General features: G+C 43.7%; 1 protein-coding gene across 6 annotated transcripts in view; it reads right to left on the bottom strand.

The window, feature by feature from the left end:
* Smoc1 (SPARC related modular calcium binding 1) overlaps positions 1-19,504 on the bottom strand; it is a 155,805-nt gene that overhangs the window by 35,256 nt on the left and 101,045 nt on the right. For 5 of the 6 annotated variants that reach the window (XR_012446111.1, XM_074067683.1, XM_074067682.1 and 2 more), the window contains exons 4-6: positions 17,319-17,418; positions 15,175-15,222; positions 1,902-1,991 (exon numbers count right to left, since the gene is read on the bottom strand). Coding sequence is in view for 4 of the 6 variants with exons in the window: in XM_074067683.1 (XP_073923784.1) it covers positions 1,902-1,991; positions 15,175-15,222; positions 17,319-17,418 (238 nt within the window). In the remaining 2 variants the exon portion in view is untranslated. The remainder of the gene's footprint in view (positions 1-1,901; positions 1,992-15,174; positions 15,223-17,318; positions 17,419-19,504) is intronic. The other variant, XR_012446112.1, reaches the window with a different exon arrangement.

The following is a 19,504-nucleotide window of genomic DNA, read 5'->3' on the forward strand; positions in this document are numbered from 1 at the left end:
AGCAAAGAGAAATATATGACACGGCATTTAACCCCAGACTTTCAGTAAGCTTTTTAAAAAGACCTGAGACATCAGAGCTTCAGCTATCTCCCTCCTGACAAATCGACCTTGTCCCAACGCCAACACCTCTCCCTTTCTCACAACGGAAGCTCCTCTCCCCACCAGCTTGCAAGAGGCATCCTGTGCTGGGAGGCAGAGTGGTCAGAGTCCGGAGGCGCCAAGCCACTCCATCCAGGAATAAAAATATTATCCCAGGAGGTAAGGAACATGGGCCAAGCCAAGTCCCTCTCAGCTGCTTCCCAGGGAGAAGATTTAAAGGGGATAAATCAACAAACGAACGCCAAACCAACCACAGAGACCATTTTAGAGGAAACAGATGAACCACAGCAGATTCAGCTTGCTGAGACTCTGCTCCACATAAGGAAGAAAGGAGCGACGCTAACACGTGCTCCAACACCCTTTCTCATGGTCTCCCTGAGCACAGGTTGAGCATCTTCAACCAGAGCGCTCGAGGGTGCCTACCAGCTCCCAGGACTTGGTCACCCCACGGACATCGGGTATGGAAATGCTTGGCAACCCTGAACATACTGTAGAGTGACAAGTCTTCAGTGAAAAGTGTTCCAAGATACCAAGATCTCCTTTCCCCACACAGTCTCCCAGGACTCAGACTTGTCAATAATTTGTGAATCACCAAGACATTTGAATTTTTAGGCACAAACCCACCTATGTTCCACTCAATGAACAGGTTGCAAAAGGTATCTTTCAATCCTTCTCCCCAGAGCTGAGCCTGTTCTAGGAACATCTCTAGCTATAGGGCCAACCAGTGTCATAATTTCTTTTTATTTCACTGTCCCATTGTCTCACGATCTGGGCCTAGATACCCTCATCTGAGAGTTGCTAAGAGTTTGCTGCACATTGCACTGGAAGCTGGACTTTGTTGTCAAACTTTCTGGAACCTCACTCTGCCAAACTTCCTGTTCCTGCTCGTGGGAATGTGGAATACTCAGTAAAGTACCCGAGAACGGAGACCCTGAGCAGCTACACCTTGAATGCCGACCAGACTTCTGCATGCTAGACTCCTTCCATCCACTCCTCATGCCTGCAAGGACTTCCAACCTCTATTCGGTCATGAGCCATTATTTCACTTGACCTGGAATTTCACCTCTCCCACATGTCTTGACTCAACTCTCCAAGTCCTACAACCCAGCCAAATCAGCCCCACTTATCAATCTCTTTCATGCTACTTCCCTCATTGTGTCCTATTCCTGCCATATTCCCTCCTAGGTCATGCCAGTCCCCATGCCTAGAATATCCTGTTCTCCTCTCTGCTTGCAAATTTCAGTTCAAGGCCCATCTCTTCACAGAAGCTCTTCTGGGACCACTCTGACCTTTTTCTTATATAAGTGTCTATTATAATGAAAATCAAGACCATAGAATTTAGCACATAAATCTCTCTAGTGGTTACAGCTGTCTTGAGAGCAAAGGTTGACATTTGTGTACTCCCCTCTTATACCTCAGGGACCTTCCACCATACTAGCTAGACACAAAGCAGGCACTTATAAGTGTTAATCCATGTGCTAAAGGCACACTGCTGGCTTGACTCTCTTTTTTCAGCCATGATTCCCTGGTCTTGGCAGCTCAGAGGGTCTGTACAGACCATATTTTTGTTGGACATCAGGAGACAGCCAGGAAGCCTGGGGAGAACAGAGGGCCTTTCCAAAAATGGACAGTGTACCAGTTCCTTGTAGGATTGACATTTTTTAAAAGGTTAAGACAATCCAACATACACTGGGAAAAATTGAAATTAAAAAACAAAATAGTAATAATGAAGTTTAAACAAACATCTTAAGTTAAGACCTTAACTTAAGAGAATGAGAGATAGAAGTAACACAAGGGCTTACCATCTCCATCGAACATGGGCTGGGTCTCCATTGTGGGTGTTGGTTTAGAGCCGTCATCTGAATTGAGGGTTAAAAAGAAGCGAAAAGAGACTACCATTATTGAGGTAAATACTATCTACCCTCCAGCACTGTTGAATGGTTGGGGTTTGTACATGGCCCGGCCAAGTCCCAATGAAGAGCCCAAAGGAAAAGAAAAGGAAGACGAGAACACCAAGAAAGGAGAACCAGAGAGAGACAACAGTAAAACAAACCCAGGTGTATGCTCACCATTCCAGGGACACACAAAGGAGGTGGGTGCCTTAGCACTGGAGGACCCTTTCTCATAAATCTGAGGATATCTATATGACTGCCCAACTTGCTTCTCCCCTAACAGAGGTGGGAGGAGGCCTCTACCCCAGCATCCCTGTACTTTAGCCAGGCATGTTAGAATAACATTGATAGCACATATGGCATCAAATTCTTGTGTCCCCAGTTCTGTTCCTGTCTTCTTCTGAAAAGTACTAGCTTAGAACCTTTTGCTAGTGGCCTCAACTAAGAAAAACAAGAGACCCAGGCCTTATTCCTTTCCAAGTCCTAGCTGTTTCTCCTTCTCATGTAAAAAAAAACAAAAAATGACAAGGTAGAAAGGACCATTCTCTCTCTCCAGCACATTAAAGAAAATCAGGAAGGAATCCTTAGAACATTTTAAACTATAAAACAGCATGCATCACAATTCCCAGCAAACAAAATGGGAGATGACATGGGAAGGCACAGAAACCACCCTCGCCTGGTTTTGAAATGTCTAACATTTGATGATGGGAGAAGGGAGTTTCCAGTAGCAAAGTCCTAATGCTTATCATTCCAGTGTTGGCAGCCTTTTCTGCAGAGCAAGAGCCTCTGCAGGTCAGGAGTTAGTGCAGACTTTGTTTGTTTACCTTTTGGGACTGAGTTACTTTCATCAAGGCCCCCAAATTTTTAACTTAGAGAAGTGTTTTTCAACCTTGTTTTTATTATTGCCCGTCTCAGGAGTATTTTTAGACAATTTTTTCCTAATTACCTCCTTAACAAAATTTTAATGAGATAAACTGCATCTGTTCATATAATGTTGACATATATTTGTGCTTTATATGTAAAAAAGTATGCACTGTCCCTAAAGAAATGATTTCATCCCCTTGATGATGCATGAGAGCAGGTATCTTCACCCATCTTGAGAATACATGGTTTAGATATTTCTCTTTGTTTTCTCCCTCCATGGGAGGAGGAAGGTTGAACACTATTGTTTCAGAGGTTTGATGATTACACTGTCCTGCTCCTCCCAAGATCCCCCAGAAGTAATTTAAAATGGAACACAATAATCTCTATTAACTGTTTTTGGAGAATTCAAGTTCTCAGATGGTCTGTGAGATACCAGTCAGACCACCAGTAACAATCCCTGGCCATCTGGAGCTCCCGGTACTTTTGGCTGACTTCCCTGCATTTTATCAAAGGAGGGAGAGAGAAAAGAGTCCAGATCTCTTTCTTGTGTCAACATCCCACTCTTGGAATCTTAAGATTTGAGAGTTGTTGAGACCCACATCCTTGTTGAATGCTGAGGCCAACAACCTGACAGTTGTGTGACACCTGACCCTGCTATTATTCTCATGTGCTGACCCCAAGACCCATCTCTCTTGGGGCCAAAGGGATCCCGGACTATCTGACAATCATCCCCCAAAATAAGATGGAGTAGAAAGAGAGGAGTAACAATGTTGAATATTTTACTACCTCAGAATGGATTCCAAATAGGCATCTTTTGATGCCAAACTGTGAGCTTGATCTGGAAGTCATTGAGGGAGAATAAACACAGAACGGAGCCACACAATGTCATTTTTAAAATAGCATCACTTCCCCTGACTCTATTAACACCTCTTTCCGTTGAATTCAACAAGCCACTGGATGGAGTCTTTTGGCAGCTGCTATGCACATTTGGTTGCTTTGCCGGATACAGAGTTCACAGTGTAAACAGCCCAGCACGTATGCTCAATCCCTCCTCACAGAGAGACTTCACTTTAGGAATCTTAAGTGCTAACAAAGAGAAAGTGATAGCTCAAACATTCCAAGAGAAACAACGGTGAGAACCCCACTGCCAAATGGCTTATGCAATATTTTAATATTCAACATAGACATTAAAAGCCTCCCATATTGCAAGAGCTATTATCTCTGTTTAGAGCAAGACAACTAATAATATTCTGTTTCCCTCTACTGTCACCCAGATGAGAGTTCAGGACCAGTGATCAGCAGAAAAGGTCTGTGCCCAAGCAGAGCAAGGAGGGCTTCCAGGAAAGGATCTGCATGTGTGCAAGTGGAGGACTTCCACAGCTTGCCCAGGCACAGGCACAGAAGCCCACAAAAGTGTGAAGCCCACATGCAGGGAATGAATCCTTCAGGGCAGGGTCACCAAGGGTGAACAGATACAGCTGCTCTGCCACAAGGAGGCCCTAGATGGAGATCTTTATGAAGTGAGAAAAGAAAGATGCCCTGCTGCCAGAAGCCACCTGTGAAATCCAGCATGCCCAAAGGCCAGGAAACCAAGCCAAAGCCAACAGGGCCCTCTGGCCATCATCTCTGGGCACCCGGGCACCTGGCTTCTGACACAGCAGATAAATGCAACTCTTCTACCAAACACAAGTCCAAAGCCTAGGTCCAAGGTCCATTAGCAGTTCTGCTTCCAGGAAAGCCTTGGAATGGGCCCTGGAGAGAGAATAAGATTTCTCTGATTTCGGTCCCAAGTAAGATCACACTTTCAACTGTTTTACATCCAATAAGTCAAGTAAACTGAAGCCCTCACTTTTCTTCTCTGGGCAGCAATAACTTCTTCTAAAAATGAAGGATGCCTGCCTACTAAGCCTCGAGATACCACGTAAGTGTAAAAAACTTTAAAGGCCTATTAAAGGAACTATATAATTCCATGAGTGCTAACAGTCTTATTCAACTGTTTACTTTTAAGATTGGATTTACTAAATTAAAATCCTATCAAGATTTTTTAAATTAGATAAGCCTTAAAATTCAATACAATGAGAATCTTATTTAAAAATTATGAAAAATATTTTAATAGACATTTCACTCAAAAGAGACATGCAGATGGCCAATAAATACATGAATTATTCATTAGTCACAGGACGGTACAAATTAAAACCACAAAGGGATAGCTCTAAACACCCACTAGAATGGCTAAAATAGAAAAGATAGACAATACTAAGTGTTGTTAAGGAACCCTCATTCATTGCTAGTGGGAATGTATAGTTTAGTAGCCACTTTGGAAAAGAATTTGGCAATTTCTTTAAAAGGCTAAACATAAACTTAGCATTCAACTCCCAAATTTTATTCCTAGAAATCTATCAAAGAGAAATAAATACATATCCACGCAAAGACACGTACATAAATATTCACAACATTATTCACAAGAGCCTGAAACTTGAAACAGCTCAAATGTCCATCAACTGGTGAATAAACTGTGATAGATCCATATAATAAGATACTATTCAACAATGCCAATGAGTGACAATGTAAATGAAGAGCCTCTCAAAACATCATACTAAATGAAAGGAGCAGGTGTAAACACCACATATTGTATGATCACACTTATATGCCATGTCTAAAAATCCATAGAGACAGAACAAAGATCAGTGGTTGTCTAGGGCTGAGGACAGGAGTAGGGTACATCTATAAATAGGCTGGAAATTTCTTTTGGGGGTGATAGAAATGTTCTCTGGCAATGGTTGCACAACTCTATAAATTTACTAAACTCATTAGATAGTACATTTACAATAGATGACTTTTTGGTATGTAAGTTAAACTTCAATAAAGCTGTTAAAACAAAAGGGAGGGAGTACCAAAGTTATTGGAGACAAATCATAATCATTGGGTGGCAGGAGTTAGATTATTTACCAATCCTTAATATGTATTGGGGTGGTGGGGAGACTCTTCCATATATGTTAAAGAAAAATATAAATGAATCTCAGGTTACATATATGCATATGACGATTTCATGCCTGATGCTTATTCCTGATGATTCTTTTGGATCTCAAAAAGTAAGGTTTTATTTCACTTTACTACCATAATATTCTTCCAGACCAAAGGGGAAATGATAGAACCCTGAAGAAAGTCAATTTAAAGATTGCCATTTTTCTTCCAGGGAGGGAGAAAAATATTAATTTTAAAACATTAAATAAATAAATAAATAAAATGTCAAGATCAACAATAACAGTATTATCGTAGTTTGCAATGCTTAGTTTCTGGCAGGTGGCTTTCCTCATCTACTTGCACCATCAGCCAGGGAGGAGGAAATCACCAGGCAGATAAAAAGAGAATTGAGTGTCAATACAAGCAAGTGATAGACTCAAGGCCCCAGAGACAGTGAGAAGCTTTGGAAACTGCCCAGATGCAGAGCCCTGGCATTTGGCCTTCCAAGGCTTCCCAGCCCCCACCCATGCCTTGTCCTTGCAGGTGCAGCCCCAGAAAGTTGCAGCCCCCGCATGGGCTCTGGGATCCTATACAGACAGTGGGTTTGTGTGACAGCACAATTCCTTGCCCTGCAAGAAGGCCTGGCCCATGCACAGACAGCTGGAAGTCACTTCGACCCCCGATGACACCGTTCAAAGCCTCCTCTGTTTGGCTTTTTGATTCCTGATTGACATTTGCTGGCGAGGGGAGATAAATGCTGGGCTGTGGACAATGTTGATCCCTCTGACTATTCTCAAGGAAAGACTTTTCAGAATAACAAACAAAACAAAACAAAACCCCCAAAACATTGGTGTGCTTAAGGGACTGAATAGAGCCCACGAGGTCCAGTGAAGCAGGGCTGGCCCTTTCAAGGGACTGGCAAGTCCATTGAGGAGTTAATTGTCTGGGTGTACAATGAGTTTATTCTGACCACATACAAAGAGCTTTCTCTTCCAGGTCCTTCAAAAGCAAGTGTGTCAAAGGGGCCAGAGGAGGAATCTGTGTTAATGGCATCTCTTGGGGTTTCCTGAGACTGAGGAGTGTTGGGGAATGACACAAAAAAGAAAGAAAGAAAAAAGAAGGAAAACTCCACCCCCATCCTGAGATTTGGAAGGTCTCTCAACAAGCCCAGGTTCCCTTCAATTCTTGAGCTCTTCCCAAACCATGTCCATCCTGGTGACCCCCTCTCATATTCTTTTAGGCTGCTATTGTCCATCTTTTAAAAAGGCATGGAGATTAATTTCAGCCTAGTAGAAGGGCTAGAAGGTTCTTGCTTTTGAAGGGACCACGTTTATGCCAGAGCCGCCATCTCTCTTAGCATGTAACTGAGGATCCAATGTAAAAGTTGAAGTGACTTATTTTGGACATCATTTGCAAAAGTCTCTTAAGAAGCTGGCCCAAATCATACCAGGAAGAGGATGGAATGTTTGTTAGCCAACTTCAGCATTTCATGAGATGCACAGCCCCTGACCAACAAGACTCACAAACAGACTGTGAGTTTATATAAATACTATGCCATTTTATATAAGGAACTTGAACATCCCTGGATTTTGGTTTCCACTGGGGGGGGGCATCCAATCCTTTGTGGGATTACTGTAATTATAAGTAATATAATTACAGTATAAAATCAAAATCAGGACATTTATATTGGTCTCATCCATGCTCCTAGGCAGAGATCTCATCCCTGGTCCTGTTCAGAGTCCACCCGTTTTCAGTTTTCCATGCATACCACTTTATCCATGTGCAGATTCACGCCACCACCACAATCAATACAGAACTACCATCACCACAAAGATCCTCCAACCTACCCCTTACACCTGGCAACCACTCATTTGTTCTCCATCTCTATAAGTCTGTCATTTCTAGAATGTTGTATATATGGAGTAATCTTTAGAGGTTGACTTTTTTTTCCACTTTGCACAATGTCTTTGAAAGCCCTCCAAGTTATTGCATATATCAATAGGTTGTTCCTTTTTATTGCTGAGTATTTGTCCATGGGATGGATGTGCCATAATTTGTTTTACCCACTAAAGGACATTTTGGGTTGTTTCCATTTTTGCCTTATAAAGTTGTTATTCATTCACACACGGGTTTTTTGTGTGGAGATCTTTCTTTCTCTAAAACAAATGTTTAGAAATACAGTTGCAAATAGTTCGTGAGACCTATCTCAAAAAAAATCCATTAAAAAAGGGGGGCAGGCTGGTGGAGTGGCCTCAAGGTGTAGACCCTGAGGCCACTGGTTCAAGCACCAGTATTACAAAAAAAGAAAGGAAGGAACGGAAGGAAGGAGGGAGGGAGGGAGGGATGGAAAGAAAAGAAAAGGATGGAAGGAAGGAAGGAAGGAAGGAAGGAAGAAAGAAACTTCCAAAGTATTTCCTAGAGTGATTGGGCTATTTTACATTCATGCAATGTGTGAAGAATCCAGTTGCTCTGCAGCATCATCAGCATTTAATATTGAAATAGGTTTTTTAGCTCTTCTAATAGTGACATTTTATCACTGTCTTCATTTGCATTTCCTGCAGATAATTGATGTTGAACCTCTCTTGGGTGCTTATTTGCCCTCTGTATATCTGCTTTGGTGAAATGGATTTGATATAATTTGTCCATTTTTAAACTGAACATGTCTTTGCCTGTTGAGGTTTGAGTTTTTTAATATACTCTAAATACAACTCCTATGTCAGATACGTTGTTTGTAAACATTTTCTACCAGTCTGCAGTTGTTTTCATTCGCTTAACAGAATTTTTTAAAAGAATATCCTACTTTTTATTTTATTTTTGATTTATAATACATTAACAATGAGGGGATTTTATTGTAATAATTCCCTACATGCCTATAGTGTACCTTGAATAAGTTCACCCCCTTCATTATATTCCCACTCTCCCTAACCCCCTCACCTCCTCTTTCAGTGCTTGGTGGGTTTCATTAGGCTGTCTTCATATGTATATATGAGCACACTTCCATCCTCCTCGCCCCTCACTGTCCTTTCCTTCCCCCTCCTTCTCCCCAATCCCCCCGACAGTCCTCTATATAAGACATGTCCCATTATTATTATTATCATCATCATCATTTTAGGTCTGGTTCCACAAATGAGGAAGAACACGCAATATTTGGCCTTTTGAGCTTGGTTTATCTCAGCATGATGATCCCCAGTTCAATCCATTTTCTAGCAAATGACATAATTTCACTTTTCTTTATAGTTGAGTAATATTCCATGCTATGTATGTATGTATGTGCATATAATGCATATAGAACATTTTCTTTATCTATTCATTATCTTAACAGAATTTTTTATAGGCCAAAATTTTAAGTCTGAAATTCAGATAGATAGATAATCTCTAAATACACCTTATTCGTGTTTTTGGTGGCAAAATTTGCCATGCTTTCTTTAAAAGTTGCAACTGATTTACATCCTACTTTTAAGTTTGTGATGCATTTTTAACTAATTTTTGCATAAGGTGTAAGGATTAGGTTGAGGGATGAGGGTTTATTTGTTGGTTCTTTTGTGCGTTTGTTTGGCCTTTGGATGTCCAGTTGCTACAGAACCATTGGTTGGAAGGGCTCTCTTTCTCCACTGAACTGCTTTCGCATGTTTGTCAAATATCCATTGGCTATCCTGGTATGGGTCTCTCTACACCAATACCACACTGTCTTGATTTCTGCCTCTTTATAAGTCTTAAAATCATATAAAAATGATTCCTCCCACTTTTTCTTTTCAAAAATTGTTTTGTCTGTTCTAATTCATTGCCTTCCCATAGAAATTTGAGAACAAGCAGACCTGAGTCACATCTTTCTTTCTGTAGGCACAGAACTGGTGCAACAGAATAGGGAACCAAGAGTCAGAAATGGTGCCAAGTTCTATCCATCAAGGCATCCACATCCCTGCTGTCTCTAAGTTGCTGTACAATACCCAGAACTGAACTCAGGCAAGGAACGATGAGGAAACATCGTTCCTCATTCTCATTGGCCTGACAATCTCTGAGCCCTCTCAGCTGAACTACAGAAGCTCCAGGAAGGTACCAGCCAGAGGGTTGAAGAAGAACATAGTAGCAGGTGATGCTCCTTCCAGGCAGTCCCTCCCAGGGTCTTTCCTTAGAGGCTCTGGTTACAGCAGCTACCAGCCAGGGCTGTCTGGAGTGGCTGCCTGCCTTCTCTCTCCTGCAGAGGGAATAACTTCCAAGTATCCAGAAGACTGTTGCTCTTTGGGAGATCCACATCCACCTGAAGATAACCTCCATTATAGAAGGCCAAGAACCATTACAGTGTGGACTCTGTAAGGTGAGGCGAGGGCTCTTAACATTTTTACTCATCAGTGGATCCTTAGTGACTATAAAAAGCATGACACGTAGTAAGCTCTGAATAAATATTTATTCAATAAAAGAACTAAGTATAAAATACCAATGGTTACTAATACCACCAAGGCCTCAAATAAACCTATGACTCAAGGGCTTTCCAGATCCCTAAATCCCATTTCCTCTGCAGTCCTTGGAGAGGCAGATATTGCAGGAATTCAGATTCTTGGTCTAGTACTCTTCACGCTTCAGGGAGATCTGGAATAAGGGGACTGGGGAGGGAACCAAGCTGGAGGAGCAGGTAACTATGGGAAGGAGGGCGACATCACACATGCATAAGCACTCACACACTCCCTGCAAAACTGGTATACAAATATGCCCGGCTTTTTCAAGGTGGTGCAAATACCAGAACCCAGCAGCAATGTGTACACAGACAGCCAAAGAGCTGTCTCCTGTGTGCTTGGAGCTGTTCAATCACAGTCCTGTTTCAGCGGAATGGTATCAGAGCAAATGCTCCATGAGGGAAAAGTAACGTGAACAGAGGCCATCAGCTGCCCATCTCCACTCAAATCGAGCCCCAGGTAAAGTCATGTGAGCAGGGGTGATGCTTCATGTGTGGAATGTCTCTGGACGGCCAGACTCGGTACTGGAGCACACCTCCTTCAGGTGTACTAACCCCCCATGAGGCAGAGGCTGGATGGAAACCACAGTTTCCTTAATCGAGGATGCCTGCCGCCATCACCCAGGTCCCAAGCACACGCCTAAGTGCTGCCTGATCCATCCCTTTAGGGACAAGTGTTCCAAGTTGGCACCAATCTGTGACCAGACTCCATGAGAGAATCTAAAAATAGAGGCACAGACAGGGACCTTGGGGAAATAAATGTGACTCACTCTTTACTTGGAACACATACTCCAAAGCAGTCAGTAGGGGATTTGGGTTTTGTTTTGTTTTGCTTTTTAACTATGCCAATTAAGGTAGGTTGAATTTTAAAAGTTATGATCTTCTCCAAGACTGGATTGACCAAAACAGAAAGAAGCCCATGCATAAAAATTTAAGCAGAGCTTGTTCATGCTTTTATTTTTCTCCCACTTTCTTTAAACAACAGACTACCCATTTTCTTACAGGAAAACAAGCAAATTTGCAGAAAACCTCTAATAACCTTCACTTGTCTATCACGGCATCAGCACCAGGGCCTCTGTAATTCTGGGTACTTGGAAGGAAAAGGAAAAAGCTACCAAAGATCTGCTACAATCATTTTATAAGTGTGCTCCTAGGTGCTCTCATTTATCATTCTTCATCACCACCCCAACCCCAGCCCCCTAGGAAGCTGAGAACTTCCCTCCTGCACTCAAAAGCAACAGAAGCAGATATGGAAGAAGAGGAAGAGGAGGGAGAACATACGACAGAGCAGTTATCCTGGAAGTTCATGCAGTCTCCTTGGGCTCAAGACCCCAAAAAGAGGCAACTTAGGAAAATCCACAGGCCTTGGCACAGCCAAGGCGAAGCTGCTCAGGCTACGTCAATAACCTCTAAACACAATTTGCTTCCCAGCCACTTTCCTTCCGACTAGTTCAGTGAAAACCTAAAATTAGTCTCAACTCCTGCAGCCTTCAGCTGTTTTAGCAGCATCATGTCAGAGCTAAAGGGGCTGCCTGGGGTCCTCTCCCCCCCTTCAGCTATTCCTCCGTGGCATCAATAAAACACATGTGAGTGCCCTGCACATGTGCACCACCCCCAACGTGCACACACACACACACCCCTTCCATCTCTCTTCAAGGGCTAGAACCAGAGAAGAAGGGGAGGGGGTGACCAGGATGGGATTGCCAAGGATCAATGGATATTTGAAACTCAAACACATGGCCAGGGACCTACACCGCATGCGTTAATTACCACACATGTGCCCATAAAGGAGTCCGTTAAACACAAGGGCCCCAAAGAACAGAGAGAGGAAAAGACATTCCAAGGGATTAAGTAAATAGTCTGAAGTTCTGACCCTCCTCCCCTTCTGGAGCACGTGCATCTGAGGAAGATAACAGTACCCCTCCTCCCTCACTTCTTCCCTCAGGCCCCACACCTGTGGACCCAGGAACAACGGCAACCCAGGCCTCCCGCTCCAGGCCAAGTGGCTATGACCTGCTCCCACCTGGCCTCCCTCTCTCCCTCCCTCCCTCCTGCTATCTCCTGGGCCTCCACCCCCAGCTCCTTGCACTCTGCCTTTCTCCTCCTCTCCTTCAGAGGACTAATTCCTGGCTAGCAACCAGACTCTTCGTGGTCACACAATACATCTTTTCATTCCTTCCAGGCAGAGAGGCCGATCCCTCCCAGCCCCATCTGTGGGGCATATTCAAAAAGGCAAGCGGGTGGTGAAGGAAAAGGTTGGGTGCCTGTCTTTGCCCTATACTCCTACCCCTTGCACCCGCAGACCTCTGGCCTCACCTCCTTTCCGGCCAAACCCCTCACCCTGCACAGGGGCCTGGCCAGCCTCGTTTTGTGGCAGGCCTCAGGGCTGCAAGTCCTGACTCTGGGGAGATGCCTTTGGGGGGAAGCCACGCCACGTGCGGGCATGAGCTCAGACAAGGGGCCTTTGTGTCTTCCCACCTGCTGCCCTGCAGAGCACATTCCATTCTTAAGTGCAGCTGAAAGAGGAACCTTGGCGGGTCGACACAGGATATTACAAATGCCCTCTCGCGCACCCTGTCTCCATTCAAACTCCAGCTTCCTGGACAGGTGTGGCTTCAGGTGGCCCTTCCTACAGGTGGCCTAAACATGCTCTTCACTGAATGCCCACGGCATACAAAGAAAGGAGGATCCAGTGCCTAATTTGATCCTCCAAGTAGAAGGAAAGAGAGACCATAGGGCAGAGTTCAAGTCTTCCAAGGGGGAGCCAGCCCTAGCACCACCCCACCTCCAGGCCTTGTCCTGATCTTTGCCCCAAAGAAGCTTCCACAAAACCACACAGGAGGAAAGAAACCATCCGGGGAACGGAAGCAAAGAGTGGGGAGCTGACGGCAACTTTTCCCTCTGAGAAGAGACTTCAGGTTTAAGCCCATTCCCTGCATCACCCCACAGAAGTTGCTCTTTTGCCCTTTTTTGGCTCTGGTGGCTGATCCCAGAGCTAAGGGAACAAAGGGTGCCCACTGCTGTTTTCTGTAAATGTTATCCACAGCCCACTTGCCCTCTTCCCCCAGGGTCAATGAGAGCCCAGGATGCCCACAGGCCACTCTTATTGTTGCCCACAGGGTGCAAAGCCACAACAACACGGAAAGCACTTCTCTGTCCAGGTTAGGAACCCAAATTCCACCGATGGCTTCTCTTGGTGCTCAGACTTTATCAGCATTATACACTTGGTTCCCTTTGGTAGGGAAAATCTGAGCAGTCAGATTTGAGTGATTATCAGTTTCTCCCTGCCATGATAACCTCTGCTCATGTTCTTGAAGATTTCGGCTGCTACAAGCAAAACTGAAAGCAGCTCCATTTCCATGTCCTACAGACACACACCACTGACAGTGCTGGTAACTTCAGGTCTTTCAGCTCCTCTCCCCACTTTCCCACCTAGGAGGGAGCAACCAGTACCACAGCTGTTTCCCCTGCTCTGGAAAGACCTGGAAAGGCAGATCCTTCTTTTTACCACTTACACATTCCTGCCCAGTGGAAGCGCATGGCCCATCTGGTCTGTGAGTCCATGTTTCCCATGGGTGGTGGGATCATCGTTTGCACTTCCACATCTTCTTGGAGCACCTGCATTTTAGGGCAACAGGTTCTCTAGATGCTGAACTCCTGTACTCAGAAGGGATGGCTTTGCTTCTTCTTCCTATCCCCATGGCATAAGCACCTGAAGTAGGGTCCAGGGCCTGCCCTGTGTGTGTGTGTGTGGTGGAAGGGGATGAACCTGTGAACTTCATGCTGACTCTCAGCAGTTCCAACTCTCCACATGGATTCTCATGAGCATGTTCTCAAGGCCTGGGTGCAGGTGGGAAGACTCAAATTCAGCCTGAAATGGGAGCTTTGTAGTGCTTACCTGTACAGTGAAATGGATACCTGATTTCCAGTCTGCCACTGCTCTCTGTATGCTGTCTTGCAAGCCAGGAGCAGTGAACCTTAGGCCTTAGACTATCTTCCACACTGGAAGAGCCTATTCCAGGGACCTGCTCCTCATGCTGACTGGTCCATTAAACAGCACTCAGACAAACACCAGCTATATCTCTAGTGGAGCCCAGTATGAAATGAAAATTTGGGGCCCTTTGTACACAAAAGTAGGAAAACTGTCATTAAAAGCACTAAACTAGAAAGTTTTATCTACTCTTACACAGTCTCTCTCTCTTGACTTGTCATGGTGGGTTTTACTTTGCTATTTAGTATTCTAGATAAAGAAAAATTAAAACCTTAAATGTGCTATCCAAACCACGTGCTGTTGGGGGAACAAGGCTTGCCAGCAGACACTCACTTTATGCATATCTTCTCTGCTTGTGAGCAGACCTCATTGTCCCCTTAGAGTCAAGGCAAAATGATTCAGAATTTCAGAAAACAAAACAAGATAAAACTTCACAGGCCACATGTCCATGAAGCCAGCCCAGTCTTCATGAAAAGAATCCAGATGTGCTAGAGTATATTATTACAGAGAATCCATAGGGAAAAAATACTCAAATGAGTGTACAAAGCAAGAGAGCCAGGGGTGGAGGTGGGACCCTGCCTTTGCCATCCTCTCTGGTGGAATGTGGGCTACACTGGCAGATGATCCTCCTAATTCCTTAGGGAACCAAGATTCTCAGTGCTCACATGAAGGGCTCAGCCAGCTCTGTGCTCCACACTCACCCTCCTTCAGAAATCCTGGAAGCCTGGTTGTCACTACCATATGAGCCTTACTTACCTCTGGTGCTTCTGAGAGGAAACAGGGAATAAGAATGGAGATGACTTTCTGTGGGCACTTTTAACTTTCACCCCAGGCTCCTTCCATCTTGTATAAGAACCCCTGCTTGGACTGACTGTAGAAGAAAACATTTAGATAAAGCATAAAACTCCACTCACCTTTCCTTCCTGAGTTACCCTGGCTCAAGGGCTTGTCGGTGACTGAACCTTGGGTGAGAAAGGAAACAAAAACATAGACATTCAGAATGCACTGTGGTTGGTTTCTTTCAAAGAGCTGGCAAAGCCTAATGTGATGAGCATATGGCCGTGTATATAAGTATTGTATACACATCCACGGATATTATATACAAAGTTAGTACATACATGCATGTCGAGTGGGGTTTGTTTAACATCAATGTCACTGATATCCCAGCACAGCTTTGAGATGAACTATGATTTCCAGGTTCCCTAGCAATGGTCTTGACCAGGTTTTTATAAAATTCCACATCCACATACCTCCTCTGTTGAACATTCCACTATTGCCCCTCTCACCCACATCTCCTGAGGGCCCCCAATTCTCGCCATGTTTTGACCCATCTCCAGTCATCAGGGCCAACTGAAAAGAAACCCCTTCTTACTGCAAATGCAATGATTGACATCCCTTGCTGGTTAGGGCAGGAAATCAGTGATTTTCCATCTGCATTAAGTAGAAAATTGTTGGCCCAATTGTACTGAGTGGGCCAAAATAGTCTGAGGCATGGAAACAATTTTCTAGACACAGCCTATTCCTCAAGGAGGAGGCAGCATGTGTGTTTGACCAAACATTTGCCCTGCATATACTGGGATGTCACATGCACCCATCCTCCAGGCCTAACTCTATGTCACTTGTCTTCCCCATGAATCCTAACCTCATACAAACAGGGCAAAAGCATTCATCTGCAGAAAGGTATCTGTGGAAGTCCTACCAAGAGAAAAGAGAGAATCTGTATCTTTCTAATCCATATCATAACTCTTTTGTGTATATTAGTTTTTGGAGAATTCCACTCTATTACCCTGCATTAGCATGTTTCTAGTGCATTTGTTTGCTTTAAATGAAACTTTCCAGTTCATTTGTAATGAGCGCTAATTCCTGCCCCTCCCCACTCCAATCCCAATTAAGGTTTCCAGTTACCATGTAGACCACAAATAAAGTAAACTTCCCTTTTGGCCTGGAAATTTTGGTTTCTTAACACACATTCTTACTGCTCTTTCCACTTACTTTCCCCTTTATATAGAAAGGCTAGTAGAAAAATTTAAAAATAAGGAAAATGATAGTAGGACTACAGGTCTTTGGAATTTCCCCTAGGTATTAGCATAACATTTTGTACTTTGTACTTAAAATTAAAAATAAGTAAATAAATAAAAGCCTATATATACACACAGATCTGATGGGTGAGACAGGCTTTTTTAAGTAGGCTGAGCTACACAGTAAATTTAAGGGAGTGACTCATGGGTCCTGACCAAAAAATGGAAATGGGAGGTGTGGGGCTTGTGTATATTCAGAATCCACAATCTCATAAAACTGACCTAATAGTAAAATTTCTCTATGCTGATAAAGTTGAGAATAGAAAAGACTTAATTTTGCTACAGATTAACCCAACAGATCACTATCCAGCAGTGGTTTCCTAACTTTAGATAAGAACTACCTCAAAAGCTTTGTAAAAATAAGGACTTCTGGTCTTATTCCAGATCTACTGGATCATAATATACAAGGAGGAGCCTCAATATCTGGCTTCTTTTTAATTCCCTAGAAATGGCTATGAGCAGCCAAATTTAAGAGTCATTGTTACAAAACTTTTCCATTGTTCTATATTACATCATTCAAAATCTATAGCATGGAAGCCACCACTCTCCTGTCCTGTGCCCATGACAGACATCAGTAATTGATCACTGCAGCCTTTGATGTTGAACTCTCACACAGTCTCAGAATCCACCCCAATAATGCATTTCAAGGAGCACTAACAATTAGTTTGCACTCAAGCTAAAAACTTATATGCCATCCCAGTTGTAAGAGTTTAAGCCAATGCTTAGGAAAATAGCATTGAACCAGAAAGGAAAATAGCATTGAACCAGAAAAGAAAACTGAAAATTAAAAACATATCTACACAGGCATATATGGACCCTCCTCACCTGGCTGACTACTGAGTAAGCATGGTAGAGTGGAATCTTCCTGACCCAGACACAGGCCACCAGCAACCTTTCAAAGGTTCCCCCACCAGATGTAGAGATCGACCAAGGGGACGCTCTCCAACTGTTTTCATTCTTCCCGCCCCTCCTGACGGTACCTGAACATACAGGAGTTTTATTCTGCACAGAAGAGCCACTGATTGGCTTCCCATCTGGGGTGACACACCAACAGTACCCTGTGTAAGTATGACACTGCACCTGTTCAGAAAAGCAGGAGGGAAGAAAACCGTAAGTCTTGGGTCATAATATCAAGTCATCCCCTACTCCTTTCCAGTTTCCCACACAGTGGAACAGCTCCTTTTACTTCCTAGCCCCACGTCTGTCTCCAGAGTGTCTCTCACAGGTACACCCATCAGGTGTCAGCACCAATGATGTGTTTGCTATGTTACCCCTTGTGTACAGCTACAATGACTTACCTGCTTCTTTCTTATGACTCTAAACACTTAACATCTGAATACATCCACTGTGGTTTTCCTGGGATGGTCTCATCATCCCATGTTTTTCCCAAGTGCTGGCACACACTCCCATCCAACTGTATAAAATTCTGATCAGCAAACTAATTTGGCAAGCGTTAGTTGTAATGTCACTACTATAGGTTGATACGACACTTCTTTACCAAGCAGAGACAAATGGTAAGCTTTTCTTCTGGTTCTAGCTTTCCCAAGCATTATAGATCAGCCTGCCTACTGACCATGTGGCTGTCCTTAAGACAAGGACACACATCATGGGGTTAAGGACAGTGCAAAGCCCCTTATGTCTGCAGGTTCAATTGCTGGATGCCTCGCTGTTCCACTGGGTGATCTCTTTTAAACTTGCAGCATCAGGTTCATTTATATGGCAATAGTAAATGAAAACAGGCTTTTTTGCTTTCTTCAGAGTAACTCCTCTTTCTCTTCTAATGGCTGTCACCTTACCCACCTCCTCCCATCCCACCCCCCTGTCCTCTTCTCTATGAAGTTTTTAAATACACATCAGGGCAGATTCCCTTGCTTAAAACTCCTAAATGATTCATCTTTGGACCAAAGGCAGAGGTTAAACTAATTTGCATGGTGCACCAGTCCTCCAGATCTGCCCCATCTATCTCCACAGTGTCATTTTCAACCATGCCTCCACATACACCCTCCACTCTGGCCACAGTGAACCCTCTGATACTCCCAAACATGTTTCTGGTGCCTCACGATTACTTCAAGTACTCAATTTGTCTACCACACCATTCCCCAACCCATCCCCAACTCCCTCCTAAGCCTCTGTACCCTAGCCTCCCTCATGATGCAACCCCTCAAAGCAGTCCCAGCATCCCCTGCCTCCTTCCTCTGATCCTTCTCCAAATTCAGAGCTTTTCCACAGTGAACTCAAGCTGTTGATTTGGCTAGTCCATCTCCCCACTCTAGACTGTCACCTCAATGATTGCATACTAGTTATATCTACATTTCCAGCATCTAGTATAATGCCTGACATTTATGGTAGGTGACTGATGGATTGAATAGACATGAATTCTCATATTTCCTCAATTCTTATTCTCCATCAATTGTAAAAATGCAACATCAATTTCAACAATCACACCACATTAAATGTAGATCTCAATGGCAAGATGTGCACAAATTGCAAACATTATTAATGTGTGAAAAAATGTGCCTCTTGGGATCAAGGACATATTGGAATTAAGGCTAGGCAGTAATCACATACAAATTGACCAGGGAGGGATGGAATTGGAGAACATCATTCTGAGTGAGGTTAGCCTGGCCCAAGAGACCAAAAATCGTATGTTCTCCCTCATATGTGGACATTAGATCAAGTGCAAACACAACAAGGGGATTGGACTTTGAGCACATGATAAAAGCAAGAGCACACAAGGGAGGGGTGAGGATAGGTAAGACACCTAAAAAATTAGCTAGCATTTGTTGCCCTTAATGCAGAGAAACTAAAGCAGATACCTTAAAAGCAACTGAGGCCAATAGGAAAAGGGGACCAGGAACTAGAGAAAAGGTTAGATCAAAAAGAATTAACCTGGAAGGTAACACCCACGCACAGGAAATCAATGTGAGTCAATGCCCTGTATAGCTATCCTTATCTCAACCAGCAAAAACCCTTGTTCCTTCCTATTATTGCTTATACTCTCTCTACAACAAAATTAGAGATAAGGGCAAAATAGTTTCTGCTGGGTATTGAGGGGATGGGGGGTGAGGGAGGGGGCAGAGTGGGTGGTAAGGGAGGGGGTGGGGGCAGGGGGGAGACATGACCCAAGCCTTGTATGCACATATGAATAATAAAACAATTAAAAAAA

This window comes from Castor canadensis, chromosome 3 (genome assembly GCF_047511655.1).
Source record: "Castor canadensis chromosome 3, mCasCan1.hap1v2, whole genome shotgun sequence".
Classification (NCBI taxonomy): Eukaryota; Metazoa; Chordata; class Mammalia; order Rodentia; family Castoridae; genus Castor; species Castor canadensis.